Raw genomic sequence first — 17,685 nt, forward strand, 5'->3', positions numbered from 1 at the left:
CGCTATTGTATTCATTGTGCTTTGGAAAGCTAAGGCTATTAAAGCACCTACACAATTTTTTAAAGGTATGGGTAAGAGAGAAATGGTTTCTATAAAACTGTCTTTTAGGTAGAAAGTTAAAAATACTGCTTTATTTATAATAATTTTACTTTGGATTTATAAGATGCCAGGACCCATGAGAAATGGAAAGCAAATACAAAATTTTATGAATATTTTATTTTCATGACTTAATCTGAACACTCATAATAGTTGTAAATGTGATTTTTCTCCTTTAACAATGTTTTATTATCTTGTTAATTTAACTATGATAAATTTATAAGATAAGTTCTGGTGACTTAAAAAGGTAAATAATTTAAAAATAGGTTTAAAGATTTATGCCATAATAATTTTAATATAAGCAATCTTTCTGATGATTAAAATAAAAAATCCCAATCTGTTGAATTAAATATATACTCTGAATCAAACTTTTAAGGCAAGTCACTTAAATATTAGCTCCTAGATCCTTTAATGCAGACAGTGATTTAATTTAGTATTATATATAACTATATCAAAATCTTAATAATGTGTTCACATATGTATATAGTAGGAAATATACAGAAACTATCTCTCCAATGATCAGTTATTACTTCTTAAATTGCAGTATATAAAACTTAAATACCCACACACTAATTGAATTTGGAAAATTTCTGATATTTTGCTATTTAGAATTATGTGAAAATAAACCATATCAAATGGAAATACATTTAACAACTGGAAATATTGTCTATGCCATTTATCTGGCCTGATAAGTTTCCAGTCTTTGACTTTGTTTTAATCTACTAAAAAATTTATGGATAATGAATGTCATCAATAGTAAAATATGTAAGATTTCCAGAGAATGCCAGTTATAATCATTACAAAAACAAAAATAAAGAAACTTTTAAATATGTAAAGAAGTTGAGAGCAGTGCTAGTATCTTTATGAATAACACAAAGATTATAAAGTAAACTTTAAAATCAAATCTCTCTTTTAGCAAAATCACCAAAAGAAAACAAACTTTGAATTTTGAAAAACAGAAAAAGAAAATCCCAGGGTTGATATTTTTTAATAAACCCTAGATTAAGACAAATATTTAACTCATTCCCCAAGCCAATGAGAGCCTTCCTCTTATTAGTCTTTAGCCTTTCTTGATACTTCATTTCTTCAAATTCTTTGGTTTACCTTTTCCACTCTAATACATTTATTATTCTCTACCTATTTTTCTTCCTCCTTGTTCTGTTTCACCTATCCAAATTTTCTTCCACCTCTCTGTTAAAATTATAAAAAGTCTCCTCTCCATATATTCCTCTCTTCTCCCTTTCACACTTTTGGCAAATATTCTATAGAAAAAGATTTACATTTGTCCATGGCATCAGACAAATGCCAACTATTCTCAATGCTTAGAGTGCTTCATTTTATTTCACGTACTGTTGTGTCACTTGTTACCCATTTACTTCTCATGATTCTGTGACCTTAATTCTATTTTCAAATGGAAACCCTCCCAATAAAGCCTCTAATCGTTTCCTAATACCACACTCAATGATCTTTGTTCACTCCTTGTTCTACTGGAGCATTTATTTTGGCATGTGGCCCTGTACTTCACTTTGTCCTTCACATACATTTGAATCACTTTGAAAACATTTTCAAAATTAAAATTCCTAGGCTCCATTCTTGTACTACTGTATATATTCCTACAGTATTACTTTGCCATTTATATTTCTCACAAACAGCTCTCCCAAAGCATCCTGATGTGTAATTTGTTTTGGGTTAAATCCAGGAAAATAGTAGCACTTTCCTCATTAGTATTCCTGACTCCATTTCCCCATTCTTGCAAGCTGTTTTCTGCACTACCAAATATTTCATTTAAAAAATGTCTCATAATGCCACTCGCCATTTGAAAATGGTCAAGGTCCAGGTCCTTAACATGGGATTTAATTCCGTTATTAATGCTGTACCTTCCAGTATCTTTCCCATGATGATGAATCCATGTCCCAGACCCAGGATTTCCTTACCATATTCAATCTTGTTCTCACAAATTTAGCACATGCTCAGGATGTATCTCCTATCCCCTAAATCCATTAAATACTGAACATTTTTTTGAAAGGAAAGTAATTGTACTGTCATTCCTTTCTTCTATTTCCTAAATAATTTACTTCAGTTTACTAGTAATAAATAAAATTAAAAGGTGATCTGATGATAATTTTATTTGAACTCCCATACCTCAAATTCAACTTATAGTAATTATTAATGCATAGTGAATATATACTTTTTACATTCACTGCAATTTATTTCAGAGGACACCAAGTGAGGACATGGAAAAAGAAAATGCAACATTGCTGACAGAGTTTGTTCTCACAGGACTTACTCATCAACCAGAGTGGAAAATCCCCCTGTTCCTGGTGTTCTTTGTGATATATCTTATCACCATTGTGGGGAACCTTGGTCTGATTACTGTCATCTGTAATGACCCTCACCTTCACATCCCCATGTACCTATTTCTTGGAAGTTTAGCTTTAACAGATGCTTGGTTATCCTCCTCAGTGACCCCCAACATGCTGGTCAACTTCTTATTGGAGACTCAGATACTTTCTCTCTCTGCATGTATGATACAATTTGTTTCCTTTACATTCAGTTTAACCACAGAAAGTTTTATATTGGCAGCAATGGCATATGATCGCTATGTAGCCATATGCAAACCTTTAGTCTATCCAGTGATTATGACCAATGAATTATGCATCAGGCTACTAATCTTGTCTTTTGTAGGTGGCTTTCTTCATGCCATGATTCATGAAGGTTTATTATTTAGGTTAACCTTCTGTAATTCCAACATATTAGATGACTTTTTCTGTGACATTATCCCATTGTTAAAGATTTCTTGTACTGACACTTCTATTAATTATTTTGTGCTTTATGTTTTCGCAGCTGTAATTCAAGCATTCACGATTGTGACTGTTATTGTCACTTATACATCTATTCTCTATACAATCTTAAAAAAGAATTCTGTCAAAGGCATAAGGAAAGCCTTCTCCACCTGTGGAGCTCATCTTTTATCTGTGTCTTTGTACTATGGCCCTCTTCTCTTCATGTATGTGCTCCCTGCATCTCCACAAGCTACTAATCCAGACATGGTAGACTCTCTATTTTACACTGTTATAATTCCTTTCTTAAATCCATTTATCTATAGCCTGAGAAATAAGCAGGTAATAGACTCATTGAAAAAAACATTAAAGGGAAAAGTTTAGGTCTTGTGATAATGTCTCTTCTCTTTTTAGTAAAACAGTCACAAAATTTTGCTGGTTAGATGTGATATAATTTTATACCTGTTGAAAGTTTTTTGCAATTGTAATTGTTCTAGATTTTTAATGACTCAAATGGTTAGTATTTAATAAAATATTTTTATGTATTTCAAAATATACATAAAATTTTAATTATGTGTCATCTCATAGTAGTAGATTTAAAGTGGAAAACAAAGGAAAACATTTTATAGGTTATATTTTGTATATTTGTCTTTATAAACATATGAAAAGGTAAAATTTTGTATCTCCTCTGAGAAGAACTTGAGTATGATAAATCATACAGCAAATAGGGCTGAACACTCATATCCCATATGCCCTATATTGGTTAAAGGGTTCTGTTTGGGTGAGCTGAGCAAAATCCCAAGAATTCCATATCTAATAAATCCCACTGGTTCCTGGGGTAGACTAATATCAGAGAAAAGCTATTCAATCTTATCAATAAAAGAATATAAAATATATATACCTAAAACATATATAATTATTCTTTCTCTCTGGAGGTCCAGTAGACATGATTAAGCCAGTTCATGTACTCTTTATTTGTTGCTGTGAGAGATACCTGCACACCTCAGAGAAGAGAATAAAGAGATGACAATCCAGCTGCTGTTATTCTGTCATCCAAAGGAATCTATATTATTGTTTATGTCTTTAGTTTGTTGATTTGTATTACTCCATGATGTATCCACTGCACTAATGGTTTCCTGTGAATTATCTAGACCTTTGCTTATTCATTCACTATTATGACCCAAAGAATAGATTAGTAATATAAGCATATGGTGTCTCTTCTACCACTTTCAAAGTCTGATTTCCTAATTAGCCTTCTCCTTGTGTGAGAAGACAGATATAAAACTATGCGTATGTGGGCAGTGTATGTAACATGTCAAGTCCTACTCTAGGTTGAGTAAGTATGGAAGGGGCAGGTGGGAGCTTCTCAGAAACTCAAACTTCGTCTGCAGCCTTGTCTTGTACATGTCTAGTCCACAGATTCCTCTTCTCTGGTTTGTCTCTCAGTACAATCTCAACTACTTTATACTTTTTTGAAATTCAACAAAATCTCTATTCTCTCAGTGAGATCCCATTTTTACTTCTTTTATAGATTTATTCCCTTTAGTAAATAATTTTTGTCCCATAAGTGGGATGTTAAAGAAAAGGTAAAATATACCCTTGAGCAAAGTCCGCATTTTGGTCTAGATATTCAGCTTCCCCCAGAAAGAAGCCCCAGATGGTGCACACCTCACCCATTGGGTGTGGATATACTCATTCCCTCATCTCCCCACTGACCTGCCTGACACCCGATGAATATTATTACTGTGTGTTCACATAAGTATTGATCAGTTGGTGCTGATGTGATGGTGAGTATGAGTGGTGTTTTTTTCCATTGTTGTGATAGTTCACTTAGTAGAAGGAGTGGCTTTTACCTAATTATGATATAAATATATGTTGCATATATTTGTTTTATTTCAAAAAAGGAATATATATCTAATGTTTCAAATATGAAAAAAAGAAACTACATAAATTCCATTTAAAAAGAAATATGTACATACTACTTACTGAATATTTATATATAAAGTATATTCTATTTGCTATGTTTACCCAGTTTTCTGGCACATGGCTGACGTTGAATTTAAAACTATCCATTGAAACACTAATAACATGATAGAAGTATTCCCAATTATTAAGAGTATTAAGAAGTAAGGTGTACTCATTCCTTAATCTGGACATTTAAAAGAATTTATAGTTTCTCTATCTTTATATATATACATATATATACATATTTTTGTCATTTTTACAATAGTTTATAATGTTCAGAAAATTGCTGACACAATTATCCTAGACGATGTTGAAAGAAATAACATAATTAGGTATTAGAAGAAAAGTAACAAGCACCAATCAAAACTAAAAGTATTTTGTAGAGTCTGGATTGTGAACTAGCTATGGTAGAATCTTAACTATTAAACCTATTAGGTGTCTATCAAAACCTCTTTTTTCTAGACTGTTTTTTGTTATTTGTTTCTGTTAAAACAATGTTTTTCAGACTTCAGTGGGCATTGTAGTCATCTGGAAAGGTTGTGAAAACTTAGATTGATAAGCTCCATCACTAAGGTTTTTGATTCAGCAATGTTTGTGCTCTTGATTTGAAAGCACACTTAGGGAACAATTGTTTTTAAATAATCAGTTAAGCAAAGTTTTGTTGTTTAAATTATTTAGAGATCAGTCAACATGAAATTTCTACACATCCTGTATTCATTACTTAAAAAGCTCTATAGCAGTATACAATTATTGTAAAGGTTTCCAACCCCTGCTTTGTACTTTTGTGTTTTGGGTGGGCATGTTGTTGCAGAATTCAATAGGGCACCTGTTACAAAGGTTGAAATACTGTGGGTTTTTTTTATTACTTTTTAAGGAGAAGGAAGACTGATAGTAATGATTGCCAATCAAACTATATAATCACATATCAGTAAGATGAATGGGAAGGAACTCTGTCCTTTAGAAAAATCCTGTGAAAATGAATCAATATTTTAAACATTACTCTAAAATTTCCATATGGAAGTTGCTCCAAGTGCTATAATAATGTGATGTTTACATTATCTTAGCAGAAATCATCTAAGTTAAACCTACTTCAGGGCAATAGATAAACACTAGCATCAAGGTGTTTCCATCTACTTTTCAAAGAAAAATGTATAAATTCTCTAAGTGTATACAAGTATTTGTACTATGGTTCTCCAGGAGAGCCTCCCCTGCCTAGGGACTCCAAGGGCCCTGGGGACCCTGGCTGAGGGGCAGTTGATCATGAGAGCTGATGCTGCCCTCTGTGAGTGACCTGTCCTGGGCCAGGTGGACCAGCCTCATGTGCACCCGCACCACTGTGGCAAGATCCTGCCCAACTGCCCTGCACTCAACATGCTGCTAGACAAGAAACAGTGCTTGCAGGAGAGCAAAGTAAATCCAATGAAAATAAAAGATTTGAAACCCATATGGGAGTTCTATCGTTGTCTAATTGTAGAATTCCCAAGGCAATGACAGAACATTTTCTTATTTCTCTTGTAAAACAGCCTTTGTAAATATGCATGCTGAGGAGAAGCAGAAGTATAGCAAGTATAACAATTTGCATGTATGGAGTGGGATCACATTATAGTCTCACATCTAGGAAACTGGCCATGAGATTCGTGAGGAACACAGGAATCCAACCGGTAAGAAAATAAAAATGGAGAGCTGTCTGCATAGCCACATGTTGTGCAGTAAGACCACGGAATCATTGAGCAACCAGCCAATCCCTAGACCAGACACTCAAGAACTAGAATGTCAAAAATAAGGCTAGAAGGATCTTTTGAAGACTTGTGCAGCTCTACTGCAGGAAAGCAGACTTTTTCGACATTTCTAATATTCCCAGATGTATCTTCTAGGGGTGCCCTAAACGGCTTTACTTAAACTACCAGTGATGCAGGTTTGCCTATGCCTGTCTTTGTGCCCACAGCCGACTCCTCCACCCAGCCTGTGGTGTTCGGTGCCCAGCAGGGCTCTGCCACAGGTGCTGTGCACTTACTGCCCTTGTCTATAGGAACCCTTGTCTTCAGCCTAGATTCAGAGGCTTGCTGTCCTAAGGAGTGCCTACCTCTTTCTGAAATTGAGCCTGTTAGTACAGATGTTTAAGTGAACTTGCGTAAAAATTCATCTAATTCTTTACAGGAGGTAGGGAACACATGTCAAAAGAAGACAATTTCCTCAATCAACATACTGAAAGACCTATCTTATGCCTCATATAGCTTCACACCTTCACAGTGGGTTAGCTTTGTTACCACTATGTGGTCTTGTCCTCAAACTGATTTGTTGTTTGATTCTCAGTGTCCCTTCCCATATGTGTTCAGCTCTAAGGTAATGTCATCTATACGTGCTCAGACTGATGTGCTAATAGATGCTTGTTTCCAGTCATGTGGGGTCTCCAGAGAAACTCAAGCCAAAGGGACTCAAAGACCCAAAGATTACCACATACAGGTGGACCAACCCAGAATGTGCAGAGATATTTTTGAGAGTTTTGATTCATCATACGATGTTGCTACAGATTACCTTATAATATAAGCCACAGTTTAGCAGCAGACAGAGTAAGTCATGGTTTGCTACCTCAGAATAACCCTAAGACACTGAGAAATCACAACAATTATGAACTTCAGTGCATAGAATAGTATGCTTCCTTCAGAGAACATGGCAGATAATCAGACACAAACCACAAATCTACTAAGTATTTAGAAAACACCTTGTCAAGTAATCTGCTTTGTCAGATATCAGATAAACATAGTGTATTGTCTGACACCAAAATTGGACCTGAATGAATCCTAGACCTCACACTCACCTCCCATTTGGCCCAAACCAGACTCCCAGGAATAGATTTTAAAATCGAAAAATCCTTTTTCAGGCTCAAATACCGAGACTCAAACTGAAGATTGTGAACTGAGCACTATTAGCAACAATAAGTCTTGGAATCACAGGACACAGAGACCCAAAATGACTTTCTACTCACAGACACCTGTCCTCAGTCCTATAGATGTAGGGGAATTTTTAAGTTCTTAGGCCATGACATGTTTGATATGTAGACACAAACTTATATGTCTTTTTAGACACTAGTACTCATTTTCCTCTTGGAAGTATTCGGAAACACTCCAGCTTTTCCATGAGTACTGATTCATCACATAAACATATAAAATTTGTGCTGCTAATACATACTTGCTTTATAATGTAAAGTTCAGTTAAACAGTACAGAACCACAGGCCATGAGGTCTGGTTTTGAAACCCTGGGTACTTTGTTCTTCACCAGAAATGAAACTCAAACAGCAAGGGATACTTTCTTCCAGCTGATTTGGCCTGGAACATGAAGCAGTGTCAGTTCAGCTGTGTAGAAATCCAGGATATGCTGAACTACACAGAGTCTCCAATTTCAAAAAGGGAAGCACATGTATGCGATGGCAGCTACCATGCCCTTATGGATTTAGAAAATGGGGAACAGCAATAATAGTATTAATTCTGTTGAATGTAGTTGATTATGCAATTGCTTAGATTCTTTGGTGCTCTTTGCCTTTCATGTTTGTAAACATGAAATTTCAGTACAAATGTGAATGTAGAATGAAGTATAAATATAGATCTAAAATTAATTATTTTCATGTTACCTACATTTGCTGTTTCAGAGCTACTTTTTCCATCTTTAACATACATGTGTTTCAAACCTATAAAACCTATACAATCATTTAGCTGAAGCCAAGCTAACCAGGTTCTCGGGTATAAACTTTTAAAACCTGCAACATATGTTAGTCAAAGTATAACGTACATAAGTGGACCTAAAATACTACTACCATAAGTGGACAACTACTTATCAGAAAATTCTGTTTCCCGCTAGTAATATCTAAAGAAATCTGATATTACTGCCATCAGATTTAAACAACAGTGCATCTGTAGCTATAGTCTCTGTTAACTACACTATCACCTGCTTTGACATCTGTTTTCCAATTTAAAATACCAAGGAAAACTACTGCCCTCTTTAGCTTTTGAGGTAGTTTTCATGTAGTCAATGCTACCCTTCTCTACGTAAGCTCTTATTGATAGCAACATAAGTGTACTTTCCTCATAAGAGGTATGTTGTTGTAAAATTACTGCCTAAAGAATGAGCAGCACATACGTAGCATAAACAGAGATTCTTCTGTATAAGAGTAAGTCATTCAAACCATGGGAAATTAGGGTTGGCTATTAGTTCATCCTGGGGTGTGTTCTACCAATATCCTGTCTGTTCTCCAAAGTAGGCCAGAGTGGGGCTCTGTACCCACAGGCTAGAACTGAATTTTGTCACTGTAAACATTAAAGAAGAGTGGGAAGAGAAAAGGACAGTTCCTTCCAAGATTTCAAAAGTTTATACTTTACTAAGCTTGATAATACAAGAGTGCAATATATAATTATTTTAAAGTGAATTTTCTTTCATTTACCACTCATTATCTTTTCCTTGAATAAGAAAAGACATTGCTCAACCTAGAATATTTTTTCTGCCTTAAGGCTAGCAATTGTAGAATAGATCCATATAAAATTTGGTATTCTGCATTTCAGTGCTTCATTTTTGTAAAGAGAGTAATGAATAATACCAATAACAATCTTTGAGGAATACAAAGGTGAACATATTGTTTCAATAATTAAGAATATTTTCTGTGTTTTGAAACAGCTGCAGGATAAGGTATGCTCTGGGGGTTTTCTTCATTTAGAATATCCTGAGTATTTATATTTTGGCCATATTTTATGCAGGTAAGAATCACTGCAGCTTATAAGTTCTGTAATTAAAAAAAAATTCATACAGTTCTGGTGCTGATGGCTAAATCCTGAAAACAAAACCTAAGGGGGACTAATGATTCGTTAAACTAAATTGAATGTTTTGCTACTAATTCCTATCCCATACATCTGATACAAAAGAAGTTTTGGTAATGGATGAACAACATGTCCTGGGAAGATGACTTCTATCTAGTAGTTAAAAGTTTGCTTTTGTCACAGTTGTCTGTGAATATGGGTTTCAAAACAAACATCAGCCTTAACTTAGAATTTCATTATGTTTTAGAACTGTCATTGCCTTAATTTTCAAAATTCTATGTAAGTCCTGCAAATAAAAGAGAGATGCATGTTTGTGGCTTTTTGTAAATATATATGCAGTGATATGGCTTTATAAAACCATTTTGTCTGTTTCAGAATATTTTTTAATCCACCCAATATAGCCCGAAAAATGGAGCAAGCATGTTGATAGTTCTTCATGTAGAAAGGCTGTTTCTCCTCAATATGTTAATTATCTGAATTATTTGCAAAAACTAAAATTCAGTGATCAAAGAGAAGCTATAATTCTATAAACCGCATAAGCAAGACCTACATGGTGAAAAATACAAAAATTCAGAGAAATTACAGAAGTCCTAAACAAGTGGAAACATGTACAGTTTTGGGTCAAAAGAGTCAACATTGAAGAATATAAATTTTCCTCAAATGCATCTATGGATTTAATAAAATATCTACAAGAATCTCAGCAGGATTTCTTCTGAAAATTTTCAAGATGAGTCTAATATGCTGATGAAAATGCAAAAGATGCAAAATAGCCAAAAACAAGTTTGCAAAAAGAAAACAAGTGTGGAGGTCTACCACTATTTGATTCTAAGACTACATTTAGAACTTCACTATCAAGACAGTGTGGTATTGTTGTCAAGATGGCAAGTAAAAGGAATACAACAGAGATATAGAAATAAACCCATCATATATAGACAGCTGATTTTGCAGAAAGGTGCAAAGGTAATTCAGTCAAGAAAGAACAGCCTTTATGAAAAATGATGTTGGAATAATAGGATATACATGAGAAAAAAAAGAAGCCTCTTTGGTCCTGATGATATTAAAAATTGAATCAAATGGATCATAAACCTACATAGACAACCTAGAAATACAACACGAAAAGCATGAACTGTAAAAGGAAAAAAAAAATGTTTATCCAAATTCAAACTTTCTGCTTCTCAAAAACATTGCTAAAATTAAAAAAAAAAACAAAAAAAAAAAAACTCATATGCTTTCAGAAAACATTTGCAAACTTGTGTCCAGAATATATAAAGAGGTCTCAGAACTCAATAATAACAAAACATAATTTTAGAATGAACAGAAGATTTAAACAGACACTTAAACAAAGAAGAAGTATGGATGACAAGTAAGAACTAGAGAAGGTGCTTAACTTCTTCAGCCATCACACTTAGTCCTTTGTCTTTGTTTTTCCTTGGTTCCTCCCCTTTTGCCTAGTAGGATTTCTATCAGCTGAAACCTAGGGAGCTATTAATACCATATGTCCAGATTTGAGCTGCAATTTGCATGAGATAAAGAACTTTACTTTGAGTTGGCTCCTGAAAGAAATCTAGATCTTTGGCAACATTAAAATTACATTTTAATTACCCCAGATATGACCATACCAATCATGGTACTGAGACCAACAAATCATATATATATAAACTTAAGTTTGCCTGGGCATGTCACAAGTATCACCTGTGGTAGAAAATAGTGGCAAAAGAGTAATTTTAGTTGGTAAAAAAAATTGCCTACAGCTAATGGATGTTTATCATTTCAAAGACTATAATGACCTGTGGGACAGTGTGTCCAAATCCACAGTGCCCAGTAGAAGAGCTTCACTTTATCTTCCTACAGGAAATCTTCAGGTTCTCTTATGGGTATTTCAGTTTTCCACTCCTTCCTCTTCTGGCAAAAGCACATGTGTACCATTGGTTGACTCTTGTGTCCAAAACAAATTTATATAAACAACATTTTTCTGAGCTTGGGAAATGAAGCTTACAGAATGAATCACTGTGCAAGAAATTGCTATCTTTGTCATTGGCATTCCTATGCTATTGCATTCTTTGTGCTTTGGAAAGCCTAACACTATTAAAGGATATTCATAATTTCTTTTAAGGTATGGGTAAGAGAGAAATGGTTTATATAAAACTGGCTTTTTCATAGAAAGTTAAAAATACTGTTTAATTTATAATAATTTTACTTTAGACTTATAAGATGACAGAACCGTGAGAACTGGAAAGCAAATAATATATTTTCTGTGTATTTTATTTTCATGACTTAATCTGAACACTCATAATAGTTGTAAGCATAATTTTTCTCTTTTAACAATGTTTTATTATCTTGTTAATTTAACTATGATGAATTTATAAAATAAGTTCTGGTGACTTAAAAAAGTAGATAATTTAAAACTAGGTTTAAAGATTTATGTCATAATGATTTTAATGTAAGCAATCTTTCTGAGGATTAAAATTAAAAAAATCCAATCTGTTGAATTAAATATATATTCTGAATCAAACTATTAAGGTAAGTCACTTAAATATTAGCTCCTAGATCCTTTCATCTTAGCAATGATTTAAGTAATGATTTAAGTAATCATCTTAGCAATGATTTTGATAAATATATCAAAATCCTAATAATGTGTGCAAATATGTATATAATAGAAAATATACAGAAAATCTCTCTCCAATGATCAGTTATTACTTCTTAAGTTGCAGTATTTATGACTTAAGTACCAATACTCTAATTGAATTTGAAAATTTTCAGACATTTTGTTATTTAGAATGACATAAAAGGAAACCATATCAAATAAAAATACATTTAAACACTGGAATTATTGAGTCTGCCATTTAGGTAGCCTGAGCAGGTTCTAATCTTTGACTTTATTTTATTCTACTAAAAAATTTATGGATAAAAAATATTCTCAATAGTAAAATATGTAAGATTCCCAAGAATTTCCATTGTAATCATTGTAAAAACAAAGATAAAGCAACTTTTAGATATGTAAAGCAGTTGAGGGTAGTGCTAGTATCTCTCTGAATAGCACGATGATTATAAAGTAAACATTAAAATCAAATGTTTCATGGAAAAACACAAATGAAAACAGACTTTGAATTTTGAATGACAGAAGAAGGAAATACCAGGGTTCACTTCTTTTAATAAATCCTAGGGTTAAGACAAATATTTATCCCCCTCCCCAAGCCAATGAGCTTTCCCCTTTATTTAGTCTTCAGCCTTTCTCTGATGCTTCCTTTCTCCAGGTTCTTTGCTTTGTCTTTTCTACTCTAAACCATGTATGCATTTATTATTCTCTACCTACTTTTCTTCCTCCTTGTTCTGTTCACCCATCCAAATTTCCCTTCCTCCTCTCTGTTAAAATAATAAAAAGTCTCCTGTCCATATACTCCTCTCTTCTCCCTTTGACAACTTTTTTTTCTTCCTTTTATTTCATCATATTAAGGGGGTACAAATATTGTTAGGGTTACAAATATTGCCCCGTCACCCCCCCTCCCCCCGATGTACCAGAGATTCAAGCGTGTCCAAGTATACACCCTTCTCCTCCTCTCCCCTCCCACCTGCCCACCATCGGATAAAAAGTTTGTTTGTTTGTTTGTTTGTTTGTTGACATTTTGGTTATATCGTATATCTTTGCCTCTCCCTAAGAAGGGTTAGAGTTATGCCTTTCCCCTCCAAAATGTTCGACCCAATCTTAGGGATATGGCAAGTCCCTTTGACAACTTTTGTCAAAAATTCTATAGAAAAATATTTACATTTGTCCATGGCAGCAGACAAATGCCAACTATTCTCATTTCTTAGAGTGCTCCATTTTATTTCACTTATTGTTGTGTCACTTGTTACTCATTTAATTCTCATTATTCTCTGACCTTAATTCTATTATCAAATGGTAAGTGCTCCCAATAAACCCTCTAATCATTTCCTAATTTCCACACTCATTTGTCTCTGTTCACTCCTTGTTCTACTGTAGCATTTATTTTAGCATGTGGTCCTGTACTTCACTTTGTCCTTCATATACATTTGAATCACTTTGAGAACATTTTCAAAATTAAGATTCCTAGTTCCATTCTTATACTACTGAATATATGCCTACAGTATTACCTTGCAATATATTTCTCACAAACAGCTCTCCCAGAGGATCCTGATGTGTATTCTTTTTCGGGGGAAAACTTGGAAAATAATAGCAGTTTCCTGATTAGTATTCCTTACTCCATTTTCCCCTTCTCGCAAGCTGTTTTCTGCACTACCAAATATTTAATTTAAAAAATATCTCATAATGCCACTCCCCATTTGAAAAGTTTACAGTGCATAACTACTGCCTAAGAATTAAGGGTCAAGTTTCTTAACATGGGATTTAAATCCGTTGTTAATGCTGCACCTTCCAATATCTGTCCCTTGATGCTGAATCCTTTTCCCAGACACAGTTTTCCTTACCATGTTCAAACTTGTCCTCGCAAATTCACAAACTTGTCAGCACACGCCTAGAATGTATCTCCTTTTCTCTAAATCCATTAATCTTACATATTTTTTCAATGGAAAATAATTGTATTTTCATTCCTCTCTTCTATTTCCTAAATAGTTTCCTACAGTTTACTAGTAATAAATAAAATTCATTTTGGGGGAAACCCTCGAAAATAGTAGCAGTTTCCTGATTAGTATTCCTGATTCCAATTTCCATTCTTGTAAGGTATTTTTTATGCTACCAAGTATTTGGTTTAAAAAAAAAATTCTCATAATGCCACTTCGCATTCTAAAAGTTTTCAGTGCATGACTATTCCCTGAGAAGTGAAGGTTAAGATCCTTAACATGGAATTTAATTCCTTTATTAATCCTGGGCCTTTGGAGATTTTTTCCCATGATGTTGAATCCATGTCCCAGAAACAAGTTTTCCTTATCGCATTCAATCTTGTCCTCACAAATTTAGCACATGCTCAGAATGTGTCTCCTTTTCTCTAAATCCATTAAATCTTGCAATTTTTTTGAAGGGAAAGTAATTCTATTTTCATTCCTTTCTTCTATTTGCTAAATAGTTTCCTTCAGTGTACTAGTAATAAATTAAATTAAAAGGTGATCTGATGAGAATTTTATTTGAATTCGTTACCCCAATTTCAACTTGTAATAATTATTAATGCATAGTGAATATATATTTTTTACATTTACTGCATTTTATTTCAGAGGACACCAAGTGATGACATGGAAAAGGAAAATGCAACACTGCTAACAGAGTTTGTTCTCACAGGACTCACTCATCAACCAGAGTGGAAAATCCCCCTGTTCCTGGCATTCTTGGTGATATATCTCGTCACCATTGTGGGGAACCTTGGTCTGATTACTCTCATTTGTAATGACCCTCACCTTCACATCCCCATGTACTTATTCCTTAGAAATTTAGCCTTTGTGGATGCTTGGTTATCCTCCTCAGTGACCCCCATCATGCTGGTCAACTTCTTAGACAAGAGTCAGATAATGACTCTATCTGAATGTTTGATACAATTTTTTTCCTTTGCAATCAGTTTAACCACAGAAAGTTTTATCTTGGCAGCAATGGCGTATGATCGCTATGTAGCCATATGCAAACCTTTACTCTATCCAGTGATTATGACGAATGCACTTTGCATCCGGCTATTAGTCTTGTCATTCCTAGGTGGCTTTCTTCATGCCATAATTCATGAAGTTTTCTTATGTAGGTTAACCTTCTGTAATTCCAACATAATCGATCACTTTTACTGTGACATTATCCCATTGTTAAAGATTTCTTGTACTGACACTTCTATTAATTATCTCCTGGTTTATATTTTTGCTGGTTCAATTCAAGCATTCACCTTTGTGACTATTCTTGTCTCTTATACATCTGTTCTCTTTACAATTTTAAAAAATAAATCTGTCAAAGGCATAAGGAAAGCCTTTTCCACTTGTGGAGCTCACCTCTTATCTGTATCTTTGTTCTATGGCCCTCTTGTTTTCATGTATGTGCTCCCTGCATCTCCACAAGCTACTAATCCAGACATGGTAGACTCTCTATTTTATACTGTTATAATTCCTTTCTTAAATCCACTTATCTATAGCCTGAGAAATAAGCAAGTCATAGACTCAATGAAAAATACATTAAAGGGAACAGTTTTGGTCTCGTAGTACTATCTCATCTCATTTTAGTTAAAAAGTCACAATATTTTGCAGGCTGGATGTTGGTATAATTTTGCACATGTTGAAAGTTTTTTGCAATTGCAATTGTCCTAGATTTTTAATGACTTAAAGTGTCACTATTTAATAAATTTAATATTTTTATGTACTTAAAAACATACATAAAATTTTAATTATGTGTCCTCTCGTACTAGAATATTGAAAGCAGAAAACCACGAAAAACATTTTATAGGTTTTATGTTCTTCATTTGTCTAGATAAACACATGAAAAGGTAAAATTGTGTCTCTCCTCTGAGAAAAACTTGAGTATGATAAATCATGCAGCACATAGAGCTCCATAGTCCAGACACTCATATCCCATATATCCTATGTCAGTTGCAGGTTTCTGTTTGGGTGAACAGAGCAAAATCCAAGGAATTCTGTTATCTACCAAATCCCACTGGCTCCTGGGGTAGACTGATATCAGAGAGAAGCTATTCAATCTTATCAGTAAAAAATATAAAATATATGCACCTAAAACTTATATCATTATTCTTTATATCTGGATGTCCTGTACACACGATTAAACCAGGTCACTTACTCTTTTCTTGTTCCCTTGAGAGATAGCTGCACAGCACATGGAAAAGAGTAAAGGGATGGCAATCTAGCTGTTTTATTCTTTCACCCAAGAGAATCCATATTATTGCACTGTCTTTAATTTGTTGATTTGTATTACTCCATGACATATCCACTGTACTAAGGGTTTCTCATCAATTATCTAGACTTTTGCTTTTTCATTCACTACTATGACTCAAAGACTAGATTACTAATATAAGCATCTGTTGTCTCTTTCTTCTGCCACTTTGAAGGTCTGATTTCCTACTTAACATATTCCTTGAATGGAAGATAGTTGTGAAACTATATGTATATGGGCAGTTATGTAACTTATCAAGTCCGACTCTAGGTTGAGTAAGCATGGAAGGGGGAGGTGGGAGCTTCTCAGAAACTCAGACTTCCTCTGCAGCCTCATCTTGTACATGTCTAGTCCACAGATTCCTCTTCTCTGATTTGTCTTTCAGTATAGTCTCATCTACCTTATGCTTTTCTAAAATTCAATACAAAGTCTCCATTCTCTTAGTGTGATCCCATTTTTACTTCTTTTATAGATTTATTCTCTTTATTAAATAATTTTTGTCCCGTAAATGGGATTTAGAGAAAAGATAAAATATTCACTTGTGAAAAGCCTGCATTATGCCTAGATATTCCGCTTCCATTAAAAAGACACCATTATATGGTGCGTGGCACACGCATTGGATGTGGATTTACTCACCCCCTCATCTGCCTCCCACCTTCCTGACACCCGATGAATGTCATTACTATATGTGCACATAAATGCTGTTCGGTTGGTGCCAATTTGATGGTCAGTACATGCGGTGTTTGTTTTTCTGTTCTTGTGATATTTCACTTAGTAGAATGCAGTGGCTTTTACCCAGTTATAACATATATGTGTTATATATATTTTTGTTTGTTTCAAAAAAGGAATATATATCTAAAGTTTCAAATATGAAAAAAGAACTAGATATAATTCCATTTGAAAAGAAGTATATATTATTTAATGAATATTTATATGTAAAGTATATTATATTTGCTATGTTCATCCAGTTTTCTGGTATATTGCTAATGTTGAATTTAAAACTATCCACTGAATCACTAATAACATGATTAGAGGTATTCTCAATTATTAAGAGTATTAAGAATTAAGGTATATTCATTCCTTAATCTGTTGATTTGAAACCATTTATTGTTTCTCTGTCTTTATATATATACATGTATTACATATTTTTTCTCATTATTTTACAATACTTTATAATGTTCAGGAAATTTATGACATTATCTTATATGGTATAGA

General features: G+C 33.8%; 2 protein-coding genes across 2 annotated transcripts; both read left to right on the top strand.

Moving 5' to 3' along the window:
• Positions 1-2,309: 2,309 nt before the first annotated feature.
• LOC142872387 (olfactory receptor 5H8-like) lies at positions 2,310-3,260 on the top strand. The gene has a single exon (XM_076005959.1). It carries the CDS (start codon positions 2,331-2,333, stop codon positions 3,258-3,260), a length of 930 nt encoding a protein of 309 aa, XP_075862074.1. The 5' UTR covers positions 2,310-2,330.
• Positions 3,261-14,828: 11,568 nt separating this feature from the next.
• Positions 14,829-15,788, top strand: LOC142873753 (olfactory receptor 5H8-like). The gene has a single exon (XM_076008383.1). It carries the CDS (start codon positions 14,850-14,852, stop codon positions 15,786-15,788), a length of 939 nt encoding a protein of 312 aa, XP_075864498.1. The 5' UTR covers positions 14,829-14,849.
• The last annotated feature ends 1,897 nt before the right edge of the window (positions 15,789-17,685 follow it).

The sequence above is a fragment of the Microcebus murinus genome, chromosome 1, assembly GCF_040939455.1.
Source record: "Microcebus murinus isolate Inina chromosome 1, M.murinus_Inina_mat1.0, whole genome shotgun sequence".
In the NCBI taxonomy this organism is placed as follows: domain Eukaryota; kingdom Metazoa; phylum Chordata; class Mammalia; order Primates; family Cheirogaleidae; genus Microcebus; species Microcebus murinus.